Source organism: Pectinophora gossypiella, chromosome 1 (genome assembly GCF_024362695.1).
Source record: "Pectinophora gossypiella chromosome 1, ilPecGoss1.1, whole genome shotgun sequence".
Taxonomy (NCBI): Eukaryota; Metazoa; Arthropoda; class Insecta; order Lepidoptera; family Gelechiidae; genus Pectinophora; species Pectinophora gossypiella.
Genome location: NC_065404.1, coordinates 7,473,660 through 7,499,630, shown reverse-complemented (window position 1 = coordinate 7,499,630; position 25,971 = coordinate 7,473,660). Strand labels below are relative to the sequence as shown.

The 25,971-nt window shown below is 36.7% G+C and overlaps 6 protein-coding genes across 8 annotated transcripts in view; 4 read left to right on the top strand and 2 right to left on the bottom strand.

Annotated features, from left to right (window-relative positions):
- Positions 1 to 637, bottom strand: part of LOC126369288 (E3 ubiquitin-protein ligase MIB1) — a 131,920-nt gene extending 131,283 nt beyond the window's left edge. The window contains exons 1-2 of the mRNA XM_050013649.1: positions 444 to 637; positions 159 to 354 (exon numbers count right to left, since the gene is read on the bottom strand). Coding sequence (XP_049869606.1) covers positions 159 to 354; positions 444 to 554 — 307 coding nt within the window. The 5' untranslated portion in view covers positions 555 to 637. The remainder of the gene's footprint in view (positions 1 to 158; positions 355 to 443) is intronic.
- Positions 638 to 1,736: 1,099 nt separating this feature from the next.
- Positions 1,737 to 8,415, top strand: LOC126369448 (CDK5 and ABL1 enzyme substrate 2). Of its 3 annotated transcripts, none has more exons than XM_050013872.1 (9): positions 1,737 to 2,206; positions 2,297 to 2,403; positions 2,479 to 2,665; positions 2,774 to 3,022; positions 3,487 to 3,522; positions 4,236 to 4,350; positions 4,497 to 4,687; positions 4,907 to 5,114; positions 5,204 to 8,415. In XM_050013872.1, the coding sequence occupies exons 1-9, from the start codon at positions 1,863 to 1,865 to the stop codon at positions 5,342 to 5,344; spliced, it is 1,578 nt and encodes a 525-aa protein (XP_049869829.1). In that variant the 5' UTR covers positions 1,737 to 1,862; the 3' UTR covers positions 5,345 to 8,415. The 3 variants fall into 3 exon arrangements, with proteins under 3 accessions (XP_049869829.1, XP_049869827.1, XP_049869833.1); XM_050013870.1 differs by having other exon boundaries at positions 2,762 to 3,022; XM_050013876.1 differs by lacking the exon at positions 3,487 to 3,522 and having other exon boundaries at positions 2,762 to 3,022.
- A 1,926-nt stretch (positions 8,416 to 10,341) lies between these two features.
- LOC126367088 (radial spoke head 10 homolog B-like) lies at positions 10,342 to 16,674 on the top strand. Its single transcript, XM_050010496.1, has 8 exons — positions 10,342 to 10,698; positions 11,790 to 11,840; positions 12,103 to 12,252; positions 13,091 to 13,318; positions 13,736 to 13,849; positions 14,567 to 15,539; positions 15,792 to 16,034; positions 16,355 to 16,674. Exons 1-8 carry the CDS (start codon positions 10,342 to 10,344, stop codon positions 16,672 to 16,674), a joined length of 2,436 nt encoding a protein of 811 aa, XP_049866453.1.
- A 574-nt stretch (positions 16,675 to 17,248) lies between these two features.
- LOC126369866 (uncharacterized) lies at positions 17,249 to 20,219 on the top strand. Its single transcript, XM_050014458.1, has 3 exons — positions 17,249 to 17,547; positions 18,832 to 18,961; positions 19,597 to 20,219. Exons 1-3 carry the CDS (start codon positions 17,249 to 17,251, stop codon positions 19,831 to 19,833), a joined length of 666 nt encoding a protein of 221 aa, XP_049870415.1. The 3' UTR covers positions 19,834 to 20,219.
- LOC126369733 (neuroguidin) lies at positions 19,829 to 21,894 on the bottom strand. Its single transcript, XM_050014318.1, has 2 exons — positions 21,723 to 21,894; positions 19,829 to 21,329 (listed from the first exon to the last, which is right to left on the bottom strand). Exons 1-2 carry the CDS (start codon positions 21,729 to 21,731, stop codon positions 20,448 to 20,450), a joined length of 891 nt encoding a protein of 296 aa, XP_049870275.1. The 5' UTR covers positions 21,732 to 21,894; the 3' UTR covers positions 19,829 to 20,447.
- Positions 21,895 to 22,209: 315 nt separating this feature from the next.
- Positions 22,210 to 25,765, top strand: LOC126369406 (transmembrane 9 superfamily member 4). The gene is made up of 9 exons (XM_050013813.1): positions 22,210 to 22,540; positions 22,656 to 23,044; positions 23,129 to 23,284; positions 23,360 to 23,637; positions 23,765 to 23,968; positions 24,049 to 24,466; positions 24,555 to 24,738; positions 24,820 to 24,958; positions 25,318 to 25,765. The coding sequence occupies exons 1-9, from the start codon at positions 22,517 to 22,519 to the stop codon at positions 25,416 to 25,418; spliced, it is 1,893 nt and encodes a 630-aa protein (XP_049869770.1). The 5' UTR covers positions 22,210 to 22,516; the 3' UTR covers positions 25,419 to 25,765.
- The last annotated feature ends 206 nt before the right edge of the window (positions 25,766 to 25,971 follow it).

The following is a 25,971-nucleotide window of genomic DNA, read 5'->3' as shown; positions in this document are numbered from 1 at the left end:
TAATTTAATAAAAGATTCATTATTTTAACTAGCAGCATGAAAGGCGCATGTCCACTGACATGTTCATATAAATTATAAATATGGACTGCCTTGTCTAAATTTAATGAGGAAGTGAAAGTTAAAATATTCAGTGTACAGCCAAAAGTAAATACACATACCAAAAATAGGTTGCTGACGACAAGTATCACACATGGTCCCTTCATGCTTCACACCAGTCGGTGCACTGTCAAGGATACGTAGGTCGTAAGCTCCTGAACATCGATAATTTGCAGCAGTTCCATTATCCCAGACAACAACAACTTCCTCAGGTGATTCAAAATTCCGCACTGTGCCCACATGACCTTCTCCACCATCCTGTAACATGCAACAGAGAACATTACGCGTGATAGTCAAACCTCTTAAATACAGGATTTCAGCCAGAAAATAAACAATTGGCGACATACCTGTTTGCCCCACTTCCAATCGGGACCCCGAATTACTCGTGCTCCTACACCTTCCATCATAAATCTCGTAGCTCTCGATGTACTCGATGAACCAGGAACATTGGGTTCCATTTTTATTATGTTTTGATTGCTTGTAGAGAGTAATAATCAGGAAATATTCCACAAAACACTGAGCCCTTTACATGTTCTCTATATTGTTGTCAAAAAGTTCAAAAACCGAAACTTTTATTTGACATTTGCATGTTACGTTTAGAAACTGAAATAAAACTATATTTTTTTGACGATTGCCCGACTTGTTGTACTGTTGGACATATCGATGTCAGACTGTCAGACAGTCTGTCAGTGGCCCCGATTCCTGCAGACACCGCCTAATTTTATTTTAGGTTATATCCGTCATTTTCGTATCCGTCGAAAAGGAAAGGGACGGATAATTCACAGCTCTTAATTTTAGGAAGAATGAGTTGGAGTAAATGAATGAATAACCCGGGCGAATCAAAAGGTACGTCGCTGGTATGCAATCCGTTTAACGTGCTGTCTACTTAACTGTGTCGGGTTATTGACTGATGTAAAATGTTTAGACGGTTGGTTTAGATTTGTGCTTAAAATTGACGTGTGTTCCATAAATTTTATGCTTGTCGATTACCCGTCCCTTTCCTTTTCGGCGGATAAGAAAATGACAGATATAACTTAAAATAAAATTAGATGGTATTTACAGGAATTAGCACCAGTGTTTATCTGTGGCTGCGAAGGTATAGTGCTTAACGCATAACGCCATTCTTTGCCATTCTACAAGGAAGATTAAAAAGCAATACATATTTCCAATATTTCTTAATCCAAATCTATCTGCATTTAAATGAAAGAGATAAAGAGATTGAATTGAAAACGCACTGGCCTCAATTTAATTTCTGAAGTTTCTTTAATTTCGAATATTTTTATTGATAACTTGATATCATTCAAATTTTAAATATTATAACAATATTCATTGTCAGCACCCTCACTTTTGGCTTTTGCATACAACTTTTGGATGGTAGCTGGTATCCTTAGCTCAGTTTTAAAAAACTTTTAGGGATAACAGCCGACTCATAGCAATTATGTCACAGCCTGTAACTACACATTTATAAATGTAAACAAATATTGTCATATATTTAAGGCTTTAATGGTACGAAATAAAGATATTATTATTATATATTATATTATAATATTAAATTACTAAGCCAAGGCTGTATGATCCTCAGATCTTTGCCTGCCTTATATAAGGCGAATTTAAACAACAACAACTGTATTTGACAGGTCGATCGATGACAGATTCAGTGTTTTGGGATTTTTAGAATAGTAAATAAATTCAGTGTAATTAGCCTTGATCTCACGAATTTTAAAATTATCTAATAGGGGCTTGATAAAAGTTTCGTGTCTACTAAAATGTCGAACAGCCGTAATAAATACGAGAAGGCTAGACGACGATTAGCTGCTGTAACCTTTTTATCAAATATATCTCTTGATGGCTCTTTTAGAGATACGGAATTATGCCAGATTTCTAATAAATCAAAGCAAGATAAAACTGATAGCGGCCAGAAATCTGGTGATGCCACCCAACATGATAGTAGTAGTGGTGTGAAGAGCGTTACTCGTAACCGCAACAAATTGCCGCAATGCAGTCCAGTCCATCGCATTGGAATCGACAATCACTCTATTAGCTCAGATTCTGAATATAATAGCACTATTACTCCTATTAAAGGCGCAATACATCACTCTTTCAGAGATAGGTAAATATGTAAATGTAAACAAACATGTCCATATGTCAATATTGGTGATAATATTCAATTTCAATAAAATTAATGTTTGAATGTCATCAGGTGTTCGTCAGCTTCAGAAAAGTTTGCTTCCCGAACAAAAAAACATCTTGTATCTATAGCTGGCATTACTACAGATGATAAGAGCAGCTCTGAGAGTTTGACCTTTGGTAAGGAAGTATCCAAATGATTTTGTTATAGTGTTTTTAAGGTATTGGTCTAGCTATAATATTTGATATTTTTAGGCCGTTTCCGTGCAAGTAATCCTAGCATACCAGAAAATCATGCATCATATATAAATGAAGTTCGTTTTGTGCGTCCAACTAAAGGTGTAACATTCAAAGATGAAAGAATTGCATTTGCACTGGGCAAAGGGGTTCCTTTGGTAGTGTTTAGTACTATACCATATTCAAAAACTATCAAAACTGCTCGGTAAGTGTACATTTTATTTTGTATTTTCTTAATAATGAACTATGTATTGAGTATGAGAAGATTGTGTGTGAAGAGTGGTGTACTTATTATTTTTAGTGCTGATCTTAGGAAAGATGGAGGGCGTAGGCGAAACACCTCTGGCACAAGGCCTCTATCTTCAATTACTGACAATGGAGTGGATCCATTTGATCTTCTTGGCTTGGAGAGAGAAGAGAATGGCCAAGAAATTTCATACTCAAAACTATTGGTACCATCCAGAGTTTGTACCCGAGAACAATACAGGAAAATGTATGAAGGGGACTTTCATGATAAACCCAGTTGGAAAGTGATGAACCGACACCCTCATGTTATAGCTAGGTGAGTCTTATCAACTAAAATTACAAAAAAATAAAAAAAAACTTTGCTCAAGCTCTTTGCATTATATTCAAAATGTTATTTCAAAGATGTTTTGTGCATGTTAGATTTTGTACTTTTAGTTGTTCACTGTTTCTATGAATATTGTGTGTTCTATCTCTGTTAAATTAAGTGTCACTTCAATTACAACAGTTAATAGGAAGGAAACAATAAAATGTTTATAGCCATTACTAATATGGATATGATTACTGCACACAATTATTCACATTCATTTAAAAGAACTTTAATTAAACACTAGAGTCTCACCTCACAAGTAATAAATCCTCATATTATAAGTATACAATACTTGCATAGGTACATCACTTCATAATACACTAGTGATTCTACTGTATCAAAGCATACACCACAACATGTTTAACACTTTTGACATCATCACATTCATTTCATCACTAACATTTGGATTTCAGGACTAAGTTATTGACGAGGCACAAGGATAAAAAATGGTAAACATGAAAAAGAAATGTTTGGCTATGCTATGCATTGGTGATTGGTTACTCTTAGAATACCCTGCTACAGCCTAGTTACCTAGATGAAATTTATAAACTAGTATATTTATTACCAATATCTTATGTTTCAGTTGATCCAAAGTTAGTGTTAAATGGCCAGATTTTTCTGGGACTGTAAGCTATAGTAGATAAATGATAACCAAACTTGTGATTTTGGAACTTAGTTCTGTAGAAATAAAATTCAAATTGAAGATATTGATTCCTCAATTACATTTCACATTCACTTCTGAATTGTATTTAGTTATTTGCTTATAGCACATTTGCATGTTCACTTTACTAACACTTATGGTTTTTTTAGGCTACAAAGTAATTTATTTGCCAAAAGTAGTGGAGCTATCAAGTGAAAAATATATTCAACACATATTCACTTTAAAGATCGTCATAAGGCTCAAATTTCCAGATACAATAGTTAAATAATAGAATTGGATTTTATAAGGTCCGTGGGCCTTACGACCGTTATTATGTTATTTAATATGCGCCTATGCCTATACAGACAGCATGCAATTTAAAGACGTGAAAATATTTTCTTAAAGCACATTGTATAGTGCATGGAAATTGCCGTCACGAGTCTCGATCGCATGAATATCAATAAAACATACTTCTAATATAAATGCATTTTGTACCGTTTTTCTAAGAGTCATTTTCTGTAGGTGCTTCTCATATGAGTCGTCTCAGAGGACTACAATGGCGGCGTCGCCTCCACACTCGTCAATCGACAGTAAATCATTTGACTGGGATGAAACGACCATGCGCTCAAAAAAATATGTATGTATATTTTAGTTTTGTTATATCCCACATACATGGAATTTTGCATTTATACTTACGATCGTTTGGTTAGTGTATTTACATTTTAGTTTCTGAAAACACACGACTCCTTTACAATTGTTTTTAATGTGATATGTATATTGCAGGTTACATACTGTCCTAACGTCCTCGATGATCCGGAACTAATCGCCGGTAAACATAGGACCCTTCTAACGTTTACGTCTTATATGACTTCTATAATTGACTACGTGCGGCCGCAAGACTTGAAGAAGGAATTAAATGACAAGTTTAGAGAGAAGTTCCCGCATATTAAACTTACGCTTAGTAAATTAAGAAGGTACATATTTGAGGTATCCTTTTTATACAATTGCCCCCGTAACGTGCTGCGCGTATATAGGACGCGAGACGCGAAATTTGAACCAAAAAATGGTTTATGTATAGCGTAGTCAAGTAGCCAATAGCGTTGGTTCATATATCGCGTCGCGCGTAAAAGGCGAGCATGTTACGGCAACAGGATTCAGAAGGAGGTATTCAGAGTAATTGCAATTTTTTACAGCATAAAAAAAGAAATGCGCAAGATTGCAAAGCATGACAATGGCGGCATTGATCTACTGTCCGTCGCACAAGCTTACGTGTACTTCGAGAAGTTAATTCTTGCAAATCTAATAAACAAAGATAACCGAAAACTTTGTGCCGGCGCATGTTTACTGCTGTCGGCGAAACTAAATGACGTTAAAGGCGAACAGTTGAAGGCGCTCATAGAGGTACGAATGTGACTACGAATTGTAATTTTGTACACATATTTCAGCAGTGCTGTTGGGAGTAGAATTGAATAGTTCTGTTTCAATTTCAGCGCATAGAGACAACATTTCGTATCAACCGGAAAGATCTGATGCGGTTCGAGTTCGCTGTGTTAGTAGCACTGGAGTTTGGCTTGCATGTACCATTGTACGAAGTTTTTCCACATTACCAGCGACTGCTGCACGAGTCGTGACCTTGGCGTAGACTGGCCCTGGATCAATGCGCGCGACACTTGCGGCACGGCCACCGCAGGCGCGCCAGCATTGTTGAGAATCTACGTGTTAGTTCTTGGTTGTAAAACAGACTAGAATCAATCGTTATTCGTGTGAAGTGAACCCAAATTTACAGCCTGCTAGAAGGCACAAGCCTGATTGGCTTTGATTGATTGGCTGCGTAAGAAATCTAGTAGTCATATCGTAAGATAATAAATGGTGCCAAAGACAAGCGAGACAGGTAGGTACTGATACAATTTGTACCGTGAATTTGTACCCAGACGACCTATAAAATGTTAGAAAGTTGTTTTTGTGTCTGTGCTGTAAATTTTGCCTAATTTAAATGTTCCTAAAGCAGATATTGAAAAACTTAGCCAACTTATGTAAACATAATACGTAAATGAATATGTTTGTTTCTATTGCGTTTACTAGGAGTAACTTCTCTTAGGTAAGGTGTGTATGATATTGTTTGTCTGTAAAAAAGCTAGCACAAAATGGCGTAGAGAGGCTAATAGTTATTAGGGATTGTTAACGCTTAGCTGCATATACTCAATGTAATATTAACGTAAACGTAACGTAGTAACGTAAAGTGTATGATTATTTAATACATAACATAAGCCCGCGACCATATCCCAAATGGATTAGTCAGAGGTCTATTTAACGGTACTTTTTTAATGCTACTGTTTTGCGTCGTTTTGGAACAAAGCTTAGACCTGTACAAATGCTTGCAGTTTCTGTGTATTCCTAAGTATTTCATCCTCCTGCGCTTATCCTATTCAAAGTGGGGTCGGCACAAAGTATTCATCCATGCATCTCTGTCAGTTTCAGTACCACACCAACGATTTCATGGGTTACCCCCTACCTACTATCCATCTATATGCACATTCATTTTGTATTCCTAAGTAATTTAATAGTACCTACTATAAATGCATTTTCAATCTAAAATATGCTCAAAATACTTATATATATATCGTCTTATGAAAAGTACGTAAACGCCTTTTTAAAAAAAAATCACACACAGATGTAATTTTTATGTACAAAACCTCGCAATAGACGAGCTAGTTCAAATCCAGGTAAAAAAATGTAGTCTCAATGAAGGACTTTCCACGCTGCGTTCCTCAATAACAATATAGATGGCACTGTTCAGTTTTTTCTTCGTTTAACCTTCTAATTTCATGGATAACAGGCATATGCATCTTTCATTTGTTTTTGGGTATCAATAATGAGCCTTGTTATAAACCCAGGCACAATTACATTTTCCACCCATTATTATTCCAATCAAAATAAAGTGAAGCAATATAGGTAGCAACATAATTATAAACAATATAATCTGATCCAAATGTCAAGCAACAATTATTTTTTGTTATGCTTCTGCCATTTACATTGTATTTTTGAATAATTATGTTGGTACCCGAGCAATGAGAGAATAGGTAATTTTACCAATTTTCGTATTAAAACTGTACAACGCGATTGTGAATTTTTGAGGAACATAGCCTAGTTCGAGGTTTTGTTGGAGAAAACTACAACAGACCGTGATTATTTAAAAAGACGCTTGCGTGGTTTTCATTATAAGAAAGGCGCCGATACACGGTGTAAGAACTCGTTGAGAAATACTTTTCGAAGTATTGTAGTGGTAGCGAAAAGTATAATATAGAGCGTGTATAAAACTGTGATATAGACGTTATACAGTAGAGTGATGAACACAATACAGCCGTCTGATGAAATCTGCGGCTTTGGTAGTATTATTTAAAAAGTAAGGCCAGTAGTCACGTTTGTAGCATATTTTTATAAATTATATAGAGTATAGTATTCGCCCGTCTAATTAATAAAAAATAAGTATAACAAACACGTTATATATTTTATTATATATTTCTTGTATTTAAGTATTTTACTTTGCAAAAGTTTCCTCAGTCGTGCAATAATACAGTAATGTACGTATATGGATTGTTAATTGCTCAAATTCATCTTAATATTACATAACATATTATATTATTCTTCTGTATAATTTTATACGTAATCCATTACGATTGTAGAGATCTCATGTTTGTTGAGTCTAACTAAGCAAGTAGATACTACATACGTAAAAAACCCAATTATTCAAAGCCCCAAAGTTGAAACGAATTTGTCAAAATAAATAAATTGTTTACTTCGAATGAAAGCACATTATATCCATATATTATGTTAGTAAAACAGTGAAAAATATTGTTAGTAATTTAATTATAATAATTATGCAATAATAGGGTATTTTCCAAATAGTCAAATCAGTTACTTTTTACTAAACGTCAAAACACGAAATTAATATCGAATTTGTATGAAAAAGCAACCTGTGACGTCATAGAAAAACGTGACAAAATGTCGCAATTATTATTACATTTTTCTTTATTAAAATTCATAAATAAGTTATATATAGAAAAAAGAAAACGTTTTTTGTTACCGTTACTGTCTTTATTTAGAAAGAATAAGAATAAAATAAATTTATTGCCAGTAACAATTAGTAATCAGAATTTCATAAATCATCTTTGACCTAGGAAACTACCCAATTGTAGTAGTGAAGTAGAATAACCTTCACGAGAACGGCTAAGTTCCCGTGATCGTCAAAACCCTACGCACAAAACACCTCCAGAACGGTGATGTGTACTGGGGGGTCAAAATGGCCACATTGAAGCAATTCATCTAAGAAAAGTAATGTTGCATTTTGACATTTGCGCATAAAAGGTGCGCAATGCATGGTGGTTCGATGTGGTCATTTTAACCCCACTGATCAGCTCAGGTTTTCTTTTACCATGGATCAGCTAATGTCACCAGGAATGCTGTTGTGTTATCAAAGTGTGATTAGCTGTTGTGTTATCATATTTATTTGAACGTCGTTCCGTATAGGATGTGTGAGTTAGTTTAATGTTATTATACCTAAAGTTACGTTTTTACTTGCGCAGCAGTGCTCTCGTTATTGTAGGATTAGGTAAGTTTGTGTGATGAACTTATTGAGTAACCCATTGTTATTTGAAATCAAGTTAATACATTTTGTTGGAATAAATATTTATTAAAAAATTGATGATGATATTATCATTAAAATAACCTGTGTTCCATTGCGTTTTGTAGTAAGTATATAACTAGTGTTAGGATCGAAGTTTACCCCGGTGGGAAATAAGCCTGTGTATGTAGCCATGTTGGGCATTGGACATAAATATTCGCTATTTACCCCAATTAGGTAAGTTTATGTACCTATATCTGGAACAGAAGAAAAAGCGGTTAAAACGGTAAGCTGCTATCTATAACATACATACAGACACTCACTCCTATTTCCCATCGGGGGTAAGCAGAGATTATCGAATTCCATTTTCTTCGATCCTGACACACTTCTCTTGCATCTAAGTTACTCGAGTAACAAAGATGCGTGTCTTGCAAGTCTTTTCTTTTTCGCGGTAAGTAGATGACGAACTATGAAACTACCACTGTCCTTATTCAGAGGCGTTTTCACTAGTTGTAAGAGGTTTTACGATGTTTTACTTAATTTATAGTATTAAGACCGAATTCCGTCCTTTTAAAATCCCCCATTGTTTGACCGTTTGAAAGCCGGTACCACTAGGTAATTGTAACGAAAACAAATAGTAGGTACCAGTTGAGCTGTCTTCACTTCTTCACAGTTGAGTTGCATGAGCCACTTATACTTTTACTTCGGCCAAAGTCTAAGTAGGAATTAACAACGCGGTAGTTAAGTATTTGGAGTAATGTCCTAGAACATTTTCTACATCCTTTGTCCATGTAAATTTCACAATACATTGGGCCATTGCACCCGTTACAGTTAGGTTACAGACGACTTGCTAAAACTATTGATGTATGTCTCAACATTGGAAATATCCGCTCCAAATCACCCGAGTTAATATAAGCGATATAATTGCAATATTGTCTTCATTTACGCGCTTGAACATCGGGAACGCACTAGTTTTCTAGTGATATACGAAAATTCGAATTTCAGAGACCATGAGTTCAAAGGTAATAAATAACCCCATAGCGCATAATGGATGTGTTTCATAGTGTTAAATAACGTCTGATCTAAAGTGTTGTGTAAGGATTTCTATCACACTACTTCTGTTTTTTACTACGTCAGTGACTTACTAGTACATTGTAATTCCTGTTACAAAGTTTCCAACAACCATTGCGGTGAGTTTGTATTATAAGGAAGTGTGAATGTTTAAGGTACTGGTGTTATTTGCCGTCCTCTGCCTGTTGGGGTCATGCTGGGGCGTAGAGGAGACCACACAAGGGTTAACTCGACATGAGGACATCCCCATAGAGCCGCTTGGCGTACCCTCTGACTCCGACCTCCGTCAGGACGCCACTTTCTGGCGGTTCTGGAAACTGTGGAAATGGGGTTAAATATCTATTCTTTATTTAAATTAATTTGCGAAATTATTTGAAGTACCTATAATATATATTTTTTCAAGTTTACTCATTCGATTTTTGTTTTTGTTAGGTCGGTCAATGATAAAAAATGTGTTCAAACACTCTTCTGATATGGCGGAGAGTGCTTCAGGAAGACACCGTATTCACCAGGATCATGGGAATAAGCGGAAATTAAAAAATAAAGTTAAATTTTTATTTAAAATACATCAGTATGCGGTAGATTAATTTCGTTGTTTGATTCATAACACTTACGTACCTGTAAGTACCTAAACCTTTTATGTAACATGACAGCGATCCCTAGGACAAAGAATATTGTTATAGTAGTTTCTAGTGATCCCGTAACGTAAGCTGTGAGCTTAGCGAGCTGCGTTGCTCGAGAACTGTGAAAAGAAAGACAGTGTTAAAACCTTTTCTAAACATAAATATAATTATTATGAACGAAACTTTATGTTATAAATGACATTTCAAACGTCCCAAAAATTTGTAAAAACTGTTTTGTGAATTTAATTATTTTAATCGCTAATATTTATACCTTTAGGTACTCTTTCTAGTGCATTGACATGTTAGCATAATCATGTATTACTTGGACACTCAGCGTACTGTAACGCGCAGAGAGAGTTCTCTTATCACGGCAAGGAGGTACTCACAGGATGAAAGATACGACTTCGATACGGTATCGACAGCTCGCGGCGGCCACTCCACTATTCAACTAAACAGCGAGTCCAACATCTCCCTCGTCACTCGCCCAATAGGCTCCGTAGAGAAAGAACTCGTAACACTCATGTTCGAAGGCATGCTCCCAGCCATCATAAGCTCGTGGACCGTCATACATGAACAAAAAGCTGAAGATAGTTATGGCCATATGGGGAAAACACCGAGCGATGTCACCGTTACCGGCGGCAAGAAGAAGAAAACTTCCAGTGAGTCTACTGTTTAATTCTCTGTTACGCAACTCGCATATCTACATAATACAACAGAGGTACATCATCGCGTACCCTCGCCTCGCTTTCTGCTATTAAGAAAGAAAGAAAGAAACATTTATTACTTCCGGACACCACAGACACAGACAGACAGGTACATTACATTTAACACAGGACAGAAACCACACGGAAATCAATAAGTAAATAGACAAAAAAAAAAATACCAAAACAAAAAGAAAAACAAACCAAAATCATAAAAACAATAATAATAAAACTTAGGGTGGTATTAATAAACGAATCTCAGCTGAGACTGCCCTTAAGATCATGCTCAAGTCTCTGTTTTTATATGAGAACTGTCACATTGACATGATCTTGAGGGCAGTCTCGAAGCTGAGATTAGTTTATTAATACCACCCTAAGTATTCTAAATGCAACGCACTGACGGCCCGATCATTATTAAATAGTTTCTTTGTACTAATAAGTATTGTTTATGTTATTTTTTTTATTAAGCTCTTCTTCTATCGTGTGGGTTGTGAGGTAGATTACCAACCCCATCAATTCTGGTGCCAGGGTTACTACTGAGCTGAGCCGCCAAAGGCCCCTGACATGGCTCATATAACGAAAACTAACTTAAGTAAGTAGTAACCGGGACCAACGGCTTAACGTGCCTTCCGAAGCGTGGATCATCTTTCTTTCGGGCAATCAAGAGATCAGCCTGTAATGTCCTATAACCAAACTAGGGAGAAACTAGGGGGAAACTAGGTTCTTTTTATTAAGCTCTGTGACGGACTGGGAACTAATAAAAATATAGGACACGATCAGCTGCTTGTCTTCATAAATACCGTCTGACGGGTTGTGTTCTTCCTAACATGATGGACAAATGTTATGGGCGTGCATATATTATCCATCATCATATCCATCTTAGGACTTCGTATCAACAGCGGCTGCAAGTTGTCTTTAATTATTTGTAGCTCTGCCCACCCTATTAGGAATTACGGACGTGAGTTTATGTATATGTTTATTAAGTATCTTGTTTTATTACATCATTTTTTTATGTACTTCCATAAAATTAACAGCTTTATCAACCGTCAAGATGTCGAAGACAAAATCAACGAAAAGTCGCTCGAAATTGGACATTGGTGAAAGTGGTCAGGTATGAATATAGTTTTGTCATGATGAGATGAATTGCTTTGATGTGGCCTTTTTAACCCCCCTGTACTCACTACCCCTGACAAAGCCTCTGTGGTGTTGTAGATTACCGGCTTGCATCCCAAGCGGGGAGTGCCGCCTGTTCGATCCCCCGTGCCGTTGCACCAATGAGTTATTTATCTTATAAATAAATTTGTAACACTCACTCAATTATTTTATAATTTATTCGTAGTATAAAAAATAATAATTACTATCGTTTATTATAGACTGATCCGATGACTATAGTATGGTGGTCGGGACTAGACGAAAAAGTCGTTATTCGCTTTAAAAATGGTAATAAGTATGAAGGTAAAATATCTTACAAGTGTATGCATGGGGAGGGACGCTTCCAGTGGGCCGATGGAACTATTTACTTGGTAAGTGTCTAATGGTATAACATCAGATTGAAAAATAAAGGTGTTGATGAACTGTCTGATGGTTTATTTGGCGGTTAAGTGCCGTCAAAACATTTTATCGCTCTTCACCACCTAAATCCCCTGTTAGTTGCGGCTTCCGATACATCCCGTTTAGGGCCGGTACTGAAAAGTATCGGCGCCCGAAGGACGTAATATACGACCCCGACGACCCAATTACTCTAGCCATAGAGGCGTCCAATCAGCTCGCGACATCAAACACTTCAGGACCCCGATAAAGACCCCGCCGGCGTGGTCCATGATTTTCCTCAATCAGCGCTTATCGCTATTGACCCACTGGTCAATAGCGATAAAAAGAGCAAAGGTAGGTAAGCCGAGAGCTGATAGGGTCGATTAATTCTTTTAAATATTTTTCCTGTCAGACGACGCCCTGAGCCGGGGTTCGCGCCCAACTGGGTACCCTCAGGCCTGTTGTACCGGGTGAGAGCCTTCAGCGCTCCCCATTTGTCCGGCCAAGTAGTTAATGCCATCTGCGGAAAATCTACAATAAGTCACGTCAATACAAAAAAGATTAAGTTCCGGGTAGTAGTACAAAGTTCTGCCTTATAAATTCTGGACAGGCTATCAGACATCAGTAAGTGGTAACCAGTAACTGGTCCTCAGGGTGTTATCGCACTACTTTCGATCCGAGTCCGTCAAATGATGGATTCCAAGTGGTATTAGAACTATTCAATGGTAGCTTCCGCCCTACATTCGATATACTTACGTCATCCGATATGTTTTAAATTTTCTACTAAGTAGTAGAGGAAATAAATACTTCCCTTACTTACTTACATTGTAGGGAGACTTTAAGAACAACGAGATAAATGGTAAAGGCATTATGCAATGGAAGAACGATTCCTGGTACCAAGGAGAATTTGCTGGTAACCTGCGCCATGGGCACGGCCTGTTCGTTGACTCGCGCACCCAGAGATCCTACCATGGTGGTTGGCACTGTGGCACTAAACATGGGAAAGGAACCATGCACTACCATTTCAAGAAAAGCTACTATGATGGAGATTGGGTCCATGTAAGTACCAATTTGTGTGTAGGTACTCTGATTTAAAGCATTTAACTAACCCATTTCTACTTAATACTTAGTTATTCTCCAACCCGCAATGGAGCAGCGTGGTGGAGTATGCTCCATATCCCCTCCGGTTGATTGAGGCTGTTTGTTTTTTTTAGTTACTACGTAGAGTGTGTATTTTTTAACCGACTTCAAAAAAGAATGAGGTTATCATTTGAATCTTAGTTTCACGAATTATTATAACGCTCGCTTTTTAACTCGCTTTACTTCTATTATCTTTGTTGATTTGTATTTGATTTCTTAATCTGTAAATACGTACCTATCTATAATATCGACAAAATGTTACATCATTCTCGAATGATATTTTATTACCTACCAAACACATAATATACCTATTATTTTCGAAACTCTACATTGCAGAATGTGCGTCACGGATTCGGTTCCCGAGAATATTGCCAGATGAGCGGGTACCAAGGCGAGTGGGATCGTTACGTGAGGGATGGGAAAGGACTGATGATATGGCCGAACCATGATGTAAGTAAGAAAATCACTTAACTTCTGATCTGAGGGTCTTCTTCTTATCGTGTGGATTGTGAGGTGGAATACCAGCCTCAACAACCCTGGTGTCAGGGTTACTACTGAGCCGCGAAAGGCCCCTGACATGACTCATGTAACGACTACATACTTACATCAGTAAATAGTAACCGGGACCAACGGCTTAACGTACCTTCCGAAGCACGGATCATCTTACTTTTCGGACAATCAGGTGATCAGTCTGTAATGTCCTAACCAAACTAGGAATCGCAAAGTGATTTTTGTGATATGTCCCCACCGGGATTCGAACCCGGGACCTCCGGATAGTGAGCCAAATGCTCAACCACCGGGCCACGGTGGTCGCGCATAAGGCCAAGCCTGAGATTACTTGTCGTACATTCTATAGTGATAAAGGTAGGTAACAGATTTATGTAACGACGGGTTTACGAATCTTTTGCACTTGGAATACGAATGAGTACCTATAGTTAGTTACACATCAATATAATCCAATTTAAATACATTTAGGTTCAAAAATTCTCACGTGTATGTATATTACATTACATAATTATGTATACTTACGCTTCAGTATTGGGTACCGGCCACCCGTCGTTGAACGGCAAACATGTGAATTATACTCCAGTTCCACTGTAGGTAATTAATTATCTGCTTATTGATTTATATTACCAGATTATATTTGAATTTTCACTTATTTCGCAGTTTTACAAAGGCGAATGGAAAAATGGAATTATGTCCGGCTACGGCACATATATTTGGGACGCGTATTATAACAATTCTTTGTCCTTGCCATCGATCAACATGTATCGAGGTCGTTGGTTTAAAGGGGAGCGTAACGGATATGGCGTTTTGCACCTGGGATTAGGCTTGGGGTCTCATTACAAAGGCGAATTTAAAGACAATAAGAAAAGTGGATCTGGCAAATTTATCACTAACAATGGATACATACTTAAGGGGAAGAAGTTGTTTGTCGATGACAGCATGGGCCTTGTAGAGTGCGACGAAAAACCATCTCGTCTAGAATGCAGCAACAAGCGAACACACGGACACGTTCACGAACCGTACGACTTCAACATCTGCGACAGCACTGCAGGTCTCAAATACCACGTCGTAGATACACTTAAAAATCTCGACAGACATGTACAAATACGTGCAGAGATAATAAATGAATATATAGAAAATAACAAATATTGTGAATCTGATTTTAATTCGTCTTTGATCAGCATTGATAGAGTAAGCGCTGGAATAGACGACGACTTGATTGAATTTGAAGTAAACGCATTAAGAAAGGCAGTGCGATGTTATGAAAATAAATTGAAAGAAATTTACTATATATATGCAACTATATGCAATACTGAAGAAATCAATTTTACCCCCATACTTATACGCATGTTTTTGTGGCAATTTTACTATGATTGTGACATACACGAGAAAGGTATGACGTTGGCGCAGATTAATGACTTATACAGCCAGAATCCTGAATGGCTGGCTAAGACGCCGCATGGGCCATTCGAAAGAGTATATCTTTGGCAATTTCTGCACAGTCTTATATCGGTAGCTTGTTATTTGCACGCTAAAACGTATCTGCCTGGACCTAGACCGGAAACAATTCTAGCTAACGCATTTAGATGTTTTATGGACAATGACGCTATACCGAGCATGGGACTGTGTAAAGGTGGGAATTATCTGTATATTGTCCGATTCTTCTCGTGTAAGTAATTTGATTAGGCATGACGGCGCTACTAAGTATAGATAACTACACAATGTACGGGCTCTGACGTAGAATGCTTCCCGACAAAAGAAATCCATATCTAGCCAGAGTAGTAGTCAGAGAAACGCTGATAACGGATACTTAACTGAAAATTTTGTGAGTGCTAGGTGGGCCTGTTGGTTGAGGTTACTAAATTATATTTTTTTAATTTCACAGGTCATCTTACACAAAGCTTTGGGTTATTCTTGCCGTTGAAGGCGTTATATAAACTATACCGCAAGTTAGGCGAGCCACACACGGTGCGAGATTTCTTGTGTGCTGTGCGAGAGCCGCCTCACCTTTATATGTCAAATCCACAGCCGGAACTAGTGGACGCCCCCGATGAAGCCTTGCCTCTCGGTCGCAACATCTACATCTTCGCAGACGACATATTCTTCGTCATGCGTAAATATATTAAGAGTTTATTTGTTTTTAAGGCTTTCATTGCCGCACAGCTCTTATCTGGGTGGCAGAGGTTCCATTTGGCAACTGTGGACATATTGATAGTTGCCTATATGTATAGGGTAGTGGGTACTCCCCACACAATGATTATGTGGCCTCGTTGTACTTAGTAGTCCTTGTCCCAGTTTTTATATTTCTCTCAACATTTGTTAGGAAGTACAAGTTTTTGTTACCCCAATCCCCGAGCTAATCAGCAGATGCTGTTGCTGGGGATAAACTTGGGATTGAATATGAAATGTGGAAGCACTTAGTCAATCACCTTCCTTGATATATTTCAGCGGAACCGTTACGTAAGAAAAACGCAGCATATGTGCCACATGACAAATTGCACCTATTCAATTTTGGTAATTTATCGAGCAAAACCATTATAAAAATATTCGCTAACATATTCCCAAAACTTTGCGACGGTGATAAAATAATGGATTTGGATATAAAAATTACGTTTTTCGAATTTTACGAAACATTTATTATTTGTACTGAAGAGAGCAATCGTGTCAGGGAAGAGGAGTTGCATTGGAGAGAGCTGTTTGAAGAAAACGCCGCTGCCCAGCTGGTCACACCTCCCCGCAAACAGACTAAAACAACAGCGCAAATGTAACAGCGCAAAGCAGCGTAAATACGTAAACTATTGCTATTCAATTTAATAAAACTTAATGATTTATTACTACAATAACATTGTTTTATTTGTAAAATTGTTTACCCCTCTAAAACAAAGGGAAATATACTGTCTAGCTCAAACATTGATGTATTGAGCTCAATAGTAAAATATTATATTATTATATATCAATGGTCTGTGGGTACATAAACAGCCATAGAAAAATGCGGGTCCTAGTGGTTATACACTCTGCATGCGCGGTATAAAGCCTCATACGTCACCGCTAGTTATGAGTAAAGGCCTCCACGGAGGATGTATGAGAAAATACCACACTGCTCCACTGCGGGTTGGTGGAGGAGAACATGTAAACAGTTTAAAACCTCCTATTCTAACTTTATGGTGCAGAGTTGAAATCAGTTATACATCAAAATAATGTCACAAAGTCAATAATTTTTGACGTTGAGCAATCGCTACATTTAGAAAAATATTGAATTGTTATAGATATAATTATCGTCACAGAAATTAATTTAACATCTTTATCTTTATATACTGAACTTTATATTCGCAAACCAAAACAATGAGAGCTAAACACGCGACTCCTAAGAAACCGGCACAGATTTTGTTCTCAAAGAACAAGTACAAACCTCCTGTAAAGATCGAGAATTGGGATTATGAGGTGCTGGCGGAGAAGAAGGACAACTACGTATACAGGGACCAACTCAGCCATATGGTGAGCACGTACGACCGGCTGGGCACCGCCGACCATGGCACCAGCATGACGGAGACCCGCCACATGCTCGCGCAAGTCTTCACTAAAACTGACCCCGTCTACTCCTTCAAACCACTTGTCAACTTCACGTCGTATCCCTGCACTGAGTAAGTATTATACCAAAGAGTAACATAAACCGCCTATAATGCATTTTCGGAGGTATGTGACCTAACCTGTATTGAGCTGGTTTCCATTCGCGGGTTGGAAGGTCAGACAGGCAGTCGCTTCTGTAAAAAACGGGAACTGTCAAATCTTCAGGTTAGGTAAGCGGACCGTATGGAAAACGGGACAGTGCTAGGGAGATGATGAACATTAACCGCCTATATACTTAGGTACATCTTACTGACTGCTGTGAATAGGTTTCCCAACTGAGAATTTTCTGAAAAACTAATTTTCATGCTACATTTTTCATGAATGCATGTCGTAAAATCGTGGAATCTAAGAATTTCTTAGATCCCATAGTCTAAGGGTTGTCCTGCCAATGATTTAAATACAGATAAGCTTCCATAGGTATTTTAAATAGTAAGTAAACTAAGACGAAACAAGATAAGAGCCTTGTAATGTGTCAGTTTATTTACCCATACAAAAGACATCAACGCGTACCTTTTTAGTACTCTGTAGAATTTTATACTTACAGAAAATTATTGTATTATCTGTATTTATTATTATTATAATGTATGCTCTATTAGGTACCTAGTAAAATATAGGTAGACCACGAAAACACAGAACGCATTCAACTTGGTATCTTCCCAAAAAACCGGTCAAGGGATTGTGCGATACATATACTGCCTATAACAAGCCTATAATAAATCTAGCGGCCCAGGCCCGTTTTGAACAGCTGCACGTTTGTTTTTCGAGGGTAAATTTTAGTAGGGATCCCTATTTGTTATTTCTAGTACTAAATACTCTTACCCTATATTACTTAGGGATAATGTAGTAGTCTAATGGTGAAAGATTTTTTTAAATCAGTCCAAAATTTTTTTTTGTTTACTCAATACAAAAAACAGCAGCAGCAACTGTCAGTACTATTCAGAGGCGGAGGACAGGAGTCCCAGTATGGCTTTGTAATAGACTACTCTGGGCGCCATCCCACTTACGTCAGACAGAGTACTGCGGGGCGGAAGGCAAGAGGGAAACCACTGCCCTATTTTTCCCTAAAAAGTAGCATGGAAAATGCTACACCGACAAGAGCGTGACTCTTAAATTGTTGATGAATACAAAAAAAAATTACAAATCTTTCCTCTTTATAATATTATACGATTACGATTTATAATATCCAAATCCATCCTAAGACTTCGTATTAAAAGTGGCGTCGCAATTTGTCTTCTGATTACTTGTGGTGTGCAGACCCCATTAGGCATGAGTTTATGTACCTGTTATCTTTCTTCCAGTACTCCAGGGAGAAATAAATTGATGAAGAACGCTGACCTGGCTCAACTGCCTGCCGATTTTGGTGTAATGGATTACCTTACAACCCATCAGGATGATTACAGAAATCCTTACCCGTCTGTGGCTAAGCCGGTAGATGACATTTTATTTTCAATATCAGATCCTCTCAAAACTACCTACATGATTAAATTATGGACTATGTTTACTTTATCGTCTGGTAACCTATCCTACAAACTCGTATCAAAAGTGGCTGCACTGCAAGTTGTTTTCAGATTATGTATTTTTGGCTCCGTCCACACAATTAGTGGTCACGGAAGTCGGCTTATAACTACTATACAAGTTCAACTTATTTTTCTTTGAACATCAATACCAAAAAGCAGCTATGACGAATCTCCGCCTAGTGTGCCCATCGATAGTCAACATTTCAATAGTCATCGAATTTTTGAAGCGTCCGATTTTTTAATTCAATTGGTTTTTTAGATAATTGATGTCATAATTTATGCTTGGTTAATGGCAATGGACTCACCCCGACTTTACATGGAACTTAAACGTAGCTGGAGAGGAGAGGGCGTGTATAGCTACACCGCTGCTTACCCCTTCAGGGATATTTTATGAAACCGATTTTTGGTTTTCGCTAACGACGAACTGCAAGGTTAGGCCGCCTAACTCGATTAAGTTTAAGAGCGTGAGGGAGGTACATACCTACATATGTATAGCGATACATACATAATGTATAGTGTACTGTACATATTAAACATTCTTTACAGTTAATGATGGCGTCCCCGCCGTGGCTGTTGAACCGCATCATTCGCTCGGACTTGACGCAGAACTACGGCACAGCGCCTCCGCGCGGCAACTACCAGTGCCTCGACACCCACACGCCCATCGGACACATCCGCCAGCTGAGGCTCTTCCGGTACCAGTCCTTCGACCCTGGCACCAACATCCGAGACTTCCCTACCCTCAAAAAACCCCTAGATGTCAGTCAAAACCAATCAGTTTAATTCAAACATTTTTATTAGATAATACACAAAAAAGGAAATACGACAACTAAATAGAAAAAATAACGAAATTCAAAAAAATGCCAATACATTTAACATAACAAAACATAAATAACTTGCAATAATGCAGAAAATTAACTGGTATTATGTTCTTTAATATTTTTCAATCAGTTGTACCCACTTACTATACAAAACTTAGTTCGAATTTGTTAAATTATGAAATGCTATAACATCAACAGGACTGTTGAGGCTGTTTGTATTGGGCTGTCACTGTTTTGTATTAGTTAATATCATTAACAACAAAATAGAATTTCCTGATTTATCTAGGTACTTAGTTATTAGCAATTTGTTTTTTGAAAATACATGTTTGTCAGAAGATGATAAAAGTTTATCATATTTTTATTTATCAAGAGGTCCAAAAAGTACACCTAAATAAATAATAACTCTGCAACACTATTTAAATATGGAAATGAATGATAATTAAGTGTGCCTTTTCCATCTTACATTTTTTAATTTCATAAATGCCAAACATGCATGACACAACTTTTCAATGTATATAAAACACTGAAGCAAAATATTACTTAAATTTTACAATAATAATAGATACAAACATATGCCTAATGAGTCTTCCTCCTTTTAAAACCTTTCCCCTTCTTAGATTTCATTTTGTGTTTACGTGCTACTCGTTGGCTTCCAGTGATCTCATCGGCTATGGTGCCGACAGTGGTCAACTTTCTTCTGCGATTCTTTTCAGCTTTAGTAACAGGCAGACGTGTGAGATAGTTTTCCTCATATTCAGTCTTCTCCTGCTCATACTTTGATATTGAGTGTTTCACATGATTGCCAGTAGTCACCTCTAAAGGAGCCTCTGAGTATTCCTCTCGAAGTTCGCGCATCACACTAGAGTTCAGGAATTGTTTTTTAGTTCGTTCTTTATTTTTCTTTTCACTATCTTGTCTGGACATACTTTCATCATAGTGCACAGCTGCCAATTTTGGAGGAACATAAACTTTAGATTTACTTGCTTTTTCTTTAGTATCCTCATCAGATGCATCTGATGAATCATCATCTGAGTCATCAATTTTGCTTATAAGGTTCTCAGGATTAGCACGGAATGACTGTGGATCATCTTCATTTGTAGAGCCCACAACAGCAGTTTTTACAAGCTTATCAATCTGGTATTTCAATTTCGAATCCATAGGTCTAATTTTCTCTAGGACAGTTCGTATTTCTATAAGTCTGTCTATAGATGGATCAGATTCAATCTTTTCTCCTGAACATTTCCTTAAAACTATGTAAGTTAGATTTATCAAATAACTGAGGAGCATTTGGTATTTCATTTCTAGAAAACTAAGTCCTTTGTCTGTAGAGATCTCTCCACTTTTAACTCGAACCAGCATGTTGTCTACAAGTTGTGATACTTGCTGCACATTTGTGTTCATCTCATTCAACAGTTTTATAGCCTGGGGCAGGTCAGGCTGCTCTACCTCATCTACCGCCTAAAAATTTTAAAACAAGAATTTTACTTCAATTCACAAACAGATTTCGTAAAAAAGTGACAATGATATATGTATTGCAATGATATTCAATAAGAATACTGTAAATATGGTATGAATTAAAGTTAAATTGACTCATTTAAGGTAAACAAACATGTTTTGAGCAAGTGCGCTGGGTGGGTGACCTAGTGCACAGTGCATCATACTTTACTCAAGCTGTCAGTTACTTATATTGCGATTGATAGGTTAACACTTAATATGTATAAACGCTGAAGTATTTAATCCTTAGTAATTAACGATGTAAATTAAATGCGAACTCACACAATTGCAATACATTATAAGATAAAGATATGCTAAATAGCTAAATCACATGGACACAACCAAAAGACAACGTACCTGAACCATGTTGTTGATAATTTATGCGAAAACTTTTACAATAATTATGTAGCACTGCCTATAACTCACTGTAATAGAGATTACGTATGTATAACAAAACAGTCATGACCATTTAATTATAAAAAAACGTAATAAGTAACAGTAACTCAAAAGCAAAGCAAGCAAAGTGGGCTGACTGTCCTGACTGACGTCTCATCAACACACGCAGATGCGTTCGGAAATATGCTCTGTGGTGTGTCTGTATTTTTATTTTTAATTAATATATTGAGTAAAATGAGAATTTATTAAAAAAATATCCTCGATAATTATAAGGTTTTAGAAGATTAAAAAAAAATATCGATCGATCTCTGTAAAATGTATCCTACCTACTTTTTTCTACTACCTATTTACGAACGTGAACAGTGGTTTAAAACTCTCAGCAACCAGGCCAAAAACCAAAAAAAAATCTGACCCACCAATTGTCAATCGTATCAATCAAGCAGAGCAGGGCGAGCAGATGTCAGAACAGAATTGTCAGATCGAAATTGCCGAGTTCGTTCATGAAAAGCTATAAGCTTTTCTTGTCGTGTAGATTCATAAATTCTGTTCCCATCTGTGCAATTGTGGCAGTCTACAATTAAGTTATAGTTATTACCACAAACAGTACATCATATTGCTCTCGTTTGCAGTTTTAACAATATAGAATTATTTATTGGGTCAACCTTACTGTAGATTTTTCAAATTATCGACAAGCAATTTGTTTTATTAGTATTAGAGACGAAAATGGTTTAAATCGAATTATTGCATTACAAATAATGGCAAGTGTAAATATGTACTTGGTAAGTACCCAAATTGTGAAAATTATTTGACTTAATTGGATTTCTGTTATCAAACATAAATAATAATAATAAAAAATTTATTGCGGAAAAACTATAATAATCGCCTCTTTTTCAGATATCGCTGCGGTGTTCTATAGTTTTGTTTATTATTATAAAGTTTAGCAATGGGTTTTATGTCCCTGGTGTGGCCCCAGTGGAATTTAAAAAAGGTCAAAAAATTGAAGTTAAGGCTGTGAAAATGACGAGTATACACACCCAACTTCCTTATGAATATTATTCTTTACCATTGTGCTTACCCAAAAATGGCACATTTGTGTACAAGTCAGAGAATTTGGGTGAAGTTCTGAGAGGGGATCGTATTGTCAATACTCCATATGAAGTACATATGGCAGAGAACATTAAATGTAGGCTGCTCTGTCATAAAAAAAATAATCCCATAAATTGGAGTGTGGAAGAATCAGAGAAAGTGGCTAGCCGTGTTGAACATGAATACTTTGTACATTTGTAAGTATTAAAGACAACAGTGTACTTACTTAAGTATCTTTTTGTGCTTTAATATCTAAAAATATATTTTTTTATATCATTTAGGTTGGTTGATAATTTGCCAGTGGCAACAAGAGTGGTGAACAGTGATACATCTGAGAAAACAATTGAACAAGGTTATCGGCTTGGTTATATGTCAATGGGGAAAGCTTACATAAACAATCATTTGAAGTTACTGCTTAAATATCACAAGCACAGCCAGTAAGTATTTATTTAAGTAGTATCAAATTACTTTATAATTAGAATGATATAAATTATTTATATTTTTTTTTTCAGGGATTCATATAGAGTTGTTGGTTTTGAAGTTGAAACATACTCTGTAGATAAAGATGACCTAACATTTGTAGATGAATCATGTCAGCTTCCTCAATACCCAAAACCACAACGCATTAATGAAGACACTGGTACCAAATTGTTCTTTACATATTCTGTGGAGTGGAGTGAGTCGGATGTAAGCTGGGCATCACGATGGGATATTTATTTGGGCATGAAAGATGTTCAGATTCACTGGTTCTCCATTGTTAATTCTATTGTTGTGCTGTTTTTCTTATCAGGTAAAAAGCACATATTTGTATAAAATTTAATGTATATTATCAAAGTATATTATACAATTAATTGATGATTTATATTTATTCACACATATAAATAGTCTTACACGGCCAAATAATATGTATATTCCAGGGATTTTGACCATGATCATGGTGCGAACATTAAGAAGAGATATAGCCCGATATAACTCTGATGAAAGCATTGATGATATGATGGAAGAAACAGGTTGGAAACTTGTGCATGGTGATGTCTTCCGTCCCCCACCAAAACGGATGCTATTTGCTGCTGTTATTGGCAGTGGGATTCAAGTATTCCTAATGGCCCTTATAACAATATGTAAGTATGCATTATTCACACTAAATATTCTGAATGTTCTTTGTGTGAAAGTAAAGTAATTGTAAATTGTTTCTTTCCAGTCATTGCTATGCTTGGTATGTTGTCACCTGCAAGTCGAGGGGCGTTAATGACTGCCGCGATATTCCTCTATGTTTTTATGGGTCTGATTGCCGGTTACTACTCAGCACGCTTGTACACCACAATGAAAGGGAAGCAGTGGAAGCAAGCTGCATTCCTCACTGCTACACTCTACCCTGCTGTTGTGTTCGGCACCTGCTTCTTCTTAAACTTCTTCATCATGGGTAAACATTCCAGTGGAGCAGTGCCCTTCTCCACCATGATGGCTCTGTTGTGTTTGTGGTTTTGCATTTCACTTCCACTTGTGTATTTGGGTTACTACTTTGGATGCCGAAAACAACCATTCCAACATCCAGTAAGGACAAATTTTATACCCAGAAAAGTTCCAGAACAACTGTGGTATATGAATGTATTTGTATGGTAAGATATAGCTTTTATTTTCCTATATTTTATAGGTATATTGAAAAGCAGTTGAAAGATTTACATTTGATTAATTTTCTTGTTCTAGTATACTGATGGCTGGCATTCTTCCATTTGGAGCAGTTTTCATAGAACTGTTTTTCATCTTCAATGCACTCTGGGAAAATCAGTTTTACTACTTGTTCGGATTTCTATTTTTGGTATTCTGCATTTTAGTAATATCAGTATCTCAAATATCCATTGTGATGGTTTATTTCCAACTGTGTGGTGAGGTAAGATACTGTTTACATTACATTTTATTGGAATATTACAAGTATAAAGTATGTATTTTTACATTATATTTTTCCTTGCAGGACTACCATTGGTGGTGGAAGAGTTTTATTGTCTCTGGAGGCTCTGCTGTGTACATTTTAATTTACTCCATATTTTATTTCTTCACTAAATTGGAAATAACAGAATTTATCCCCACCTTACTATATATAGGGTACACAGGTAAGAACTATTGGAACACAATATTTATTTAAGTATTGTATTGTATGTACAGTTAAGTATAGTACAGTCATAGAATAAGGAATAATACGGTCACGAGCATTAATATGTATACACTTTGGTACCATGTCAGATTATTTTTTTTGACAAATTGAACTGTAAGTCTCACTAAATGTCAAATATGTTAGTGCGACAGAGTCCTAAAGTGGGTACATTATATTCCTCATGACTGTACTAGTAGTGTCCTGAGGTACGCACAACTGGGCCAGAGCTACACTGCTAACGTAAAAAATAACAGTTAATCTTATAAATAAAAGTTAGTAGGTACATACAGTGCAACATACAATGTTTTTTTGTTACAGGCCTTATGGTGTTAACATTCTGGCTTCTGACTGGCACCATTGGGTTTTTTGCGGCTTATACATTCATCAGGAAGATCTATGCGGCCGTCAAGATCGACTAAATTATTGTAAATCCTAAGTGAAGTTTTTTTATAGGGAAATTAAAATTCTTTCATAGCTTGTTGAAATGAGATTGAACAAAAAAATTGTGGATGAAGAGCTGAACAGCTGGTGTGTGTAAATATTTAGGTTTATTTGAACGATGCATTTTGTGAAAGATTATATCACTTAGCTATACTTTGTATTAATGAGTAATTTACATTATTATTTGTGAATAGTATAGGAACGTGGTTGGTGCCAGTACGCCTACACCTGGAATTTTAAACGCAATTTAGTCAACTTGTGTTACAAAGTATCAATAATTGTGTGGTTACGTAACCGAGCTTCAAAATAAAATTATGATAATCTTTCTGTTGTTTTAGTTAAAAGTTTTAGCCTAACCACCTTAACTACGGACTGCCAAAAAATAAATACATCTACAAAAGAGTTCGAGAAACTACTGCTAAAAAACTATTAAAAATTCAAGAAGAACTGTGTTACTTGCTTCCAAGTTTGGTCCACTGTGCACCGAACGATTTCTATTGTTACCGAAAAGCGTATTGCTTTATGCCGAAA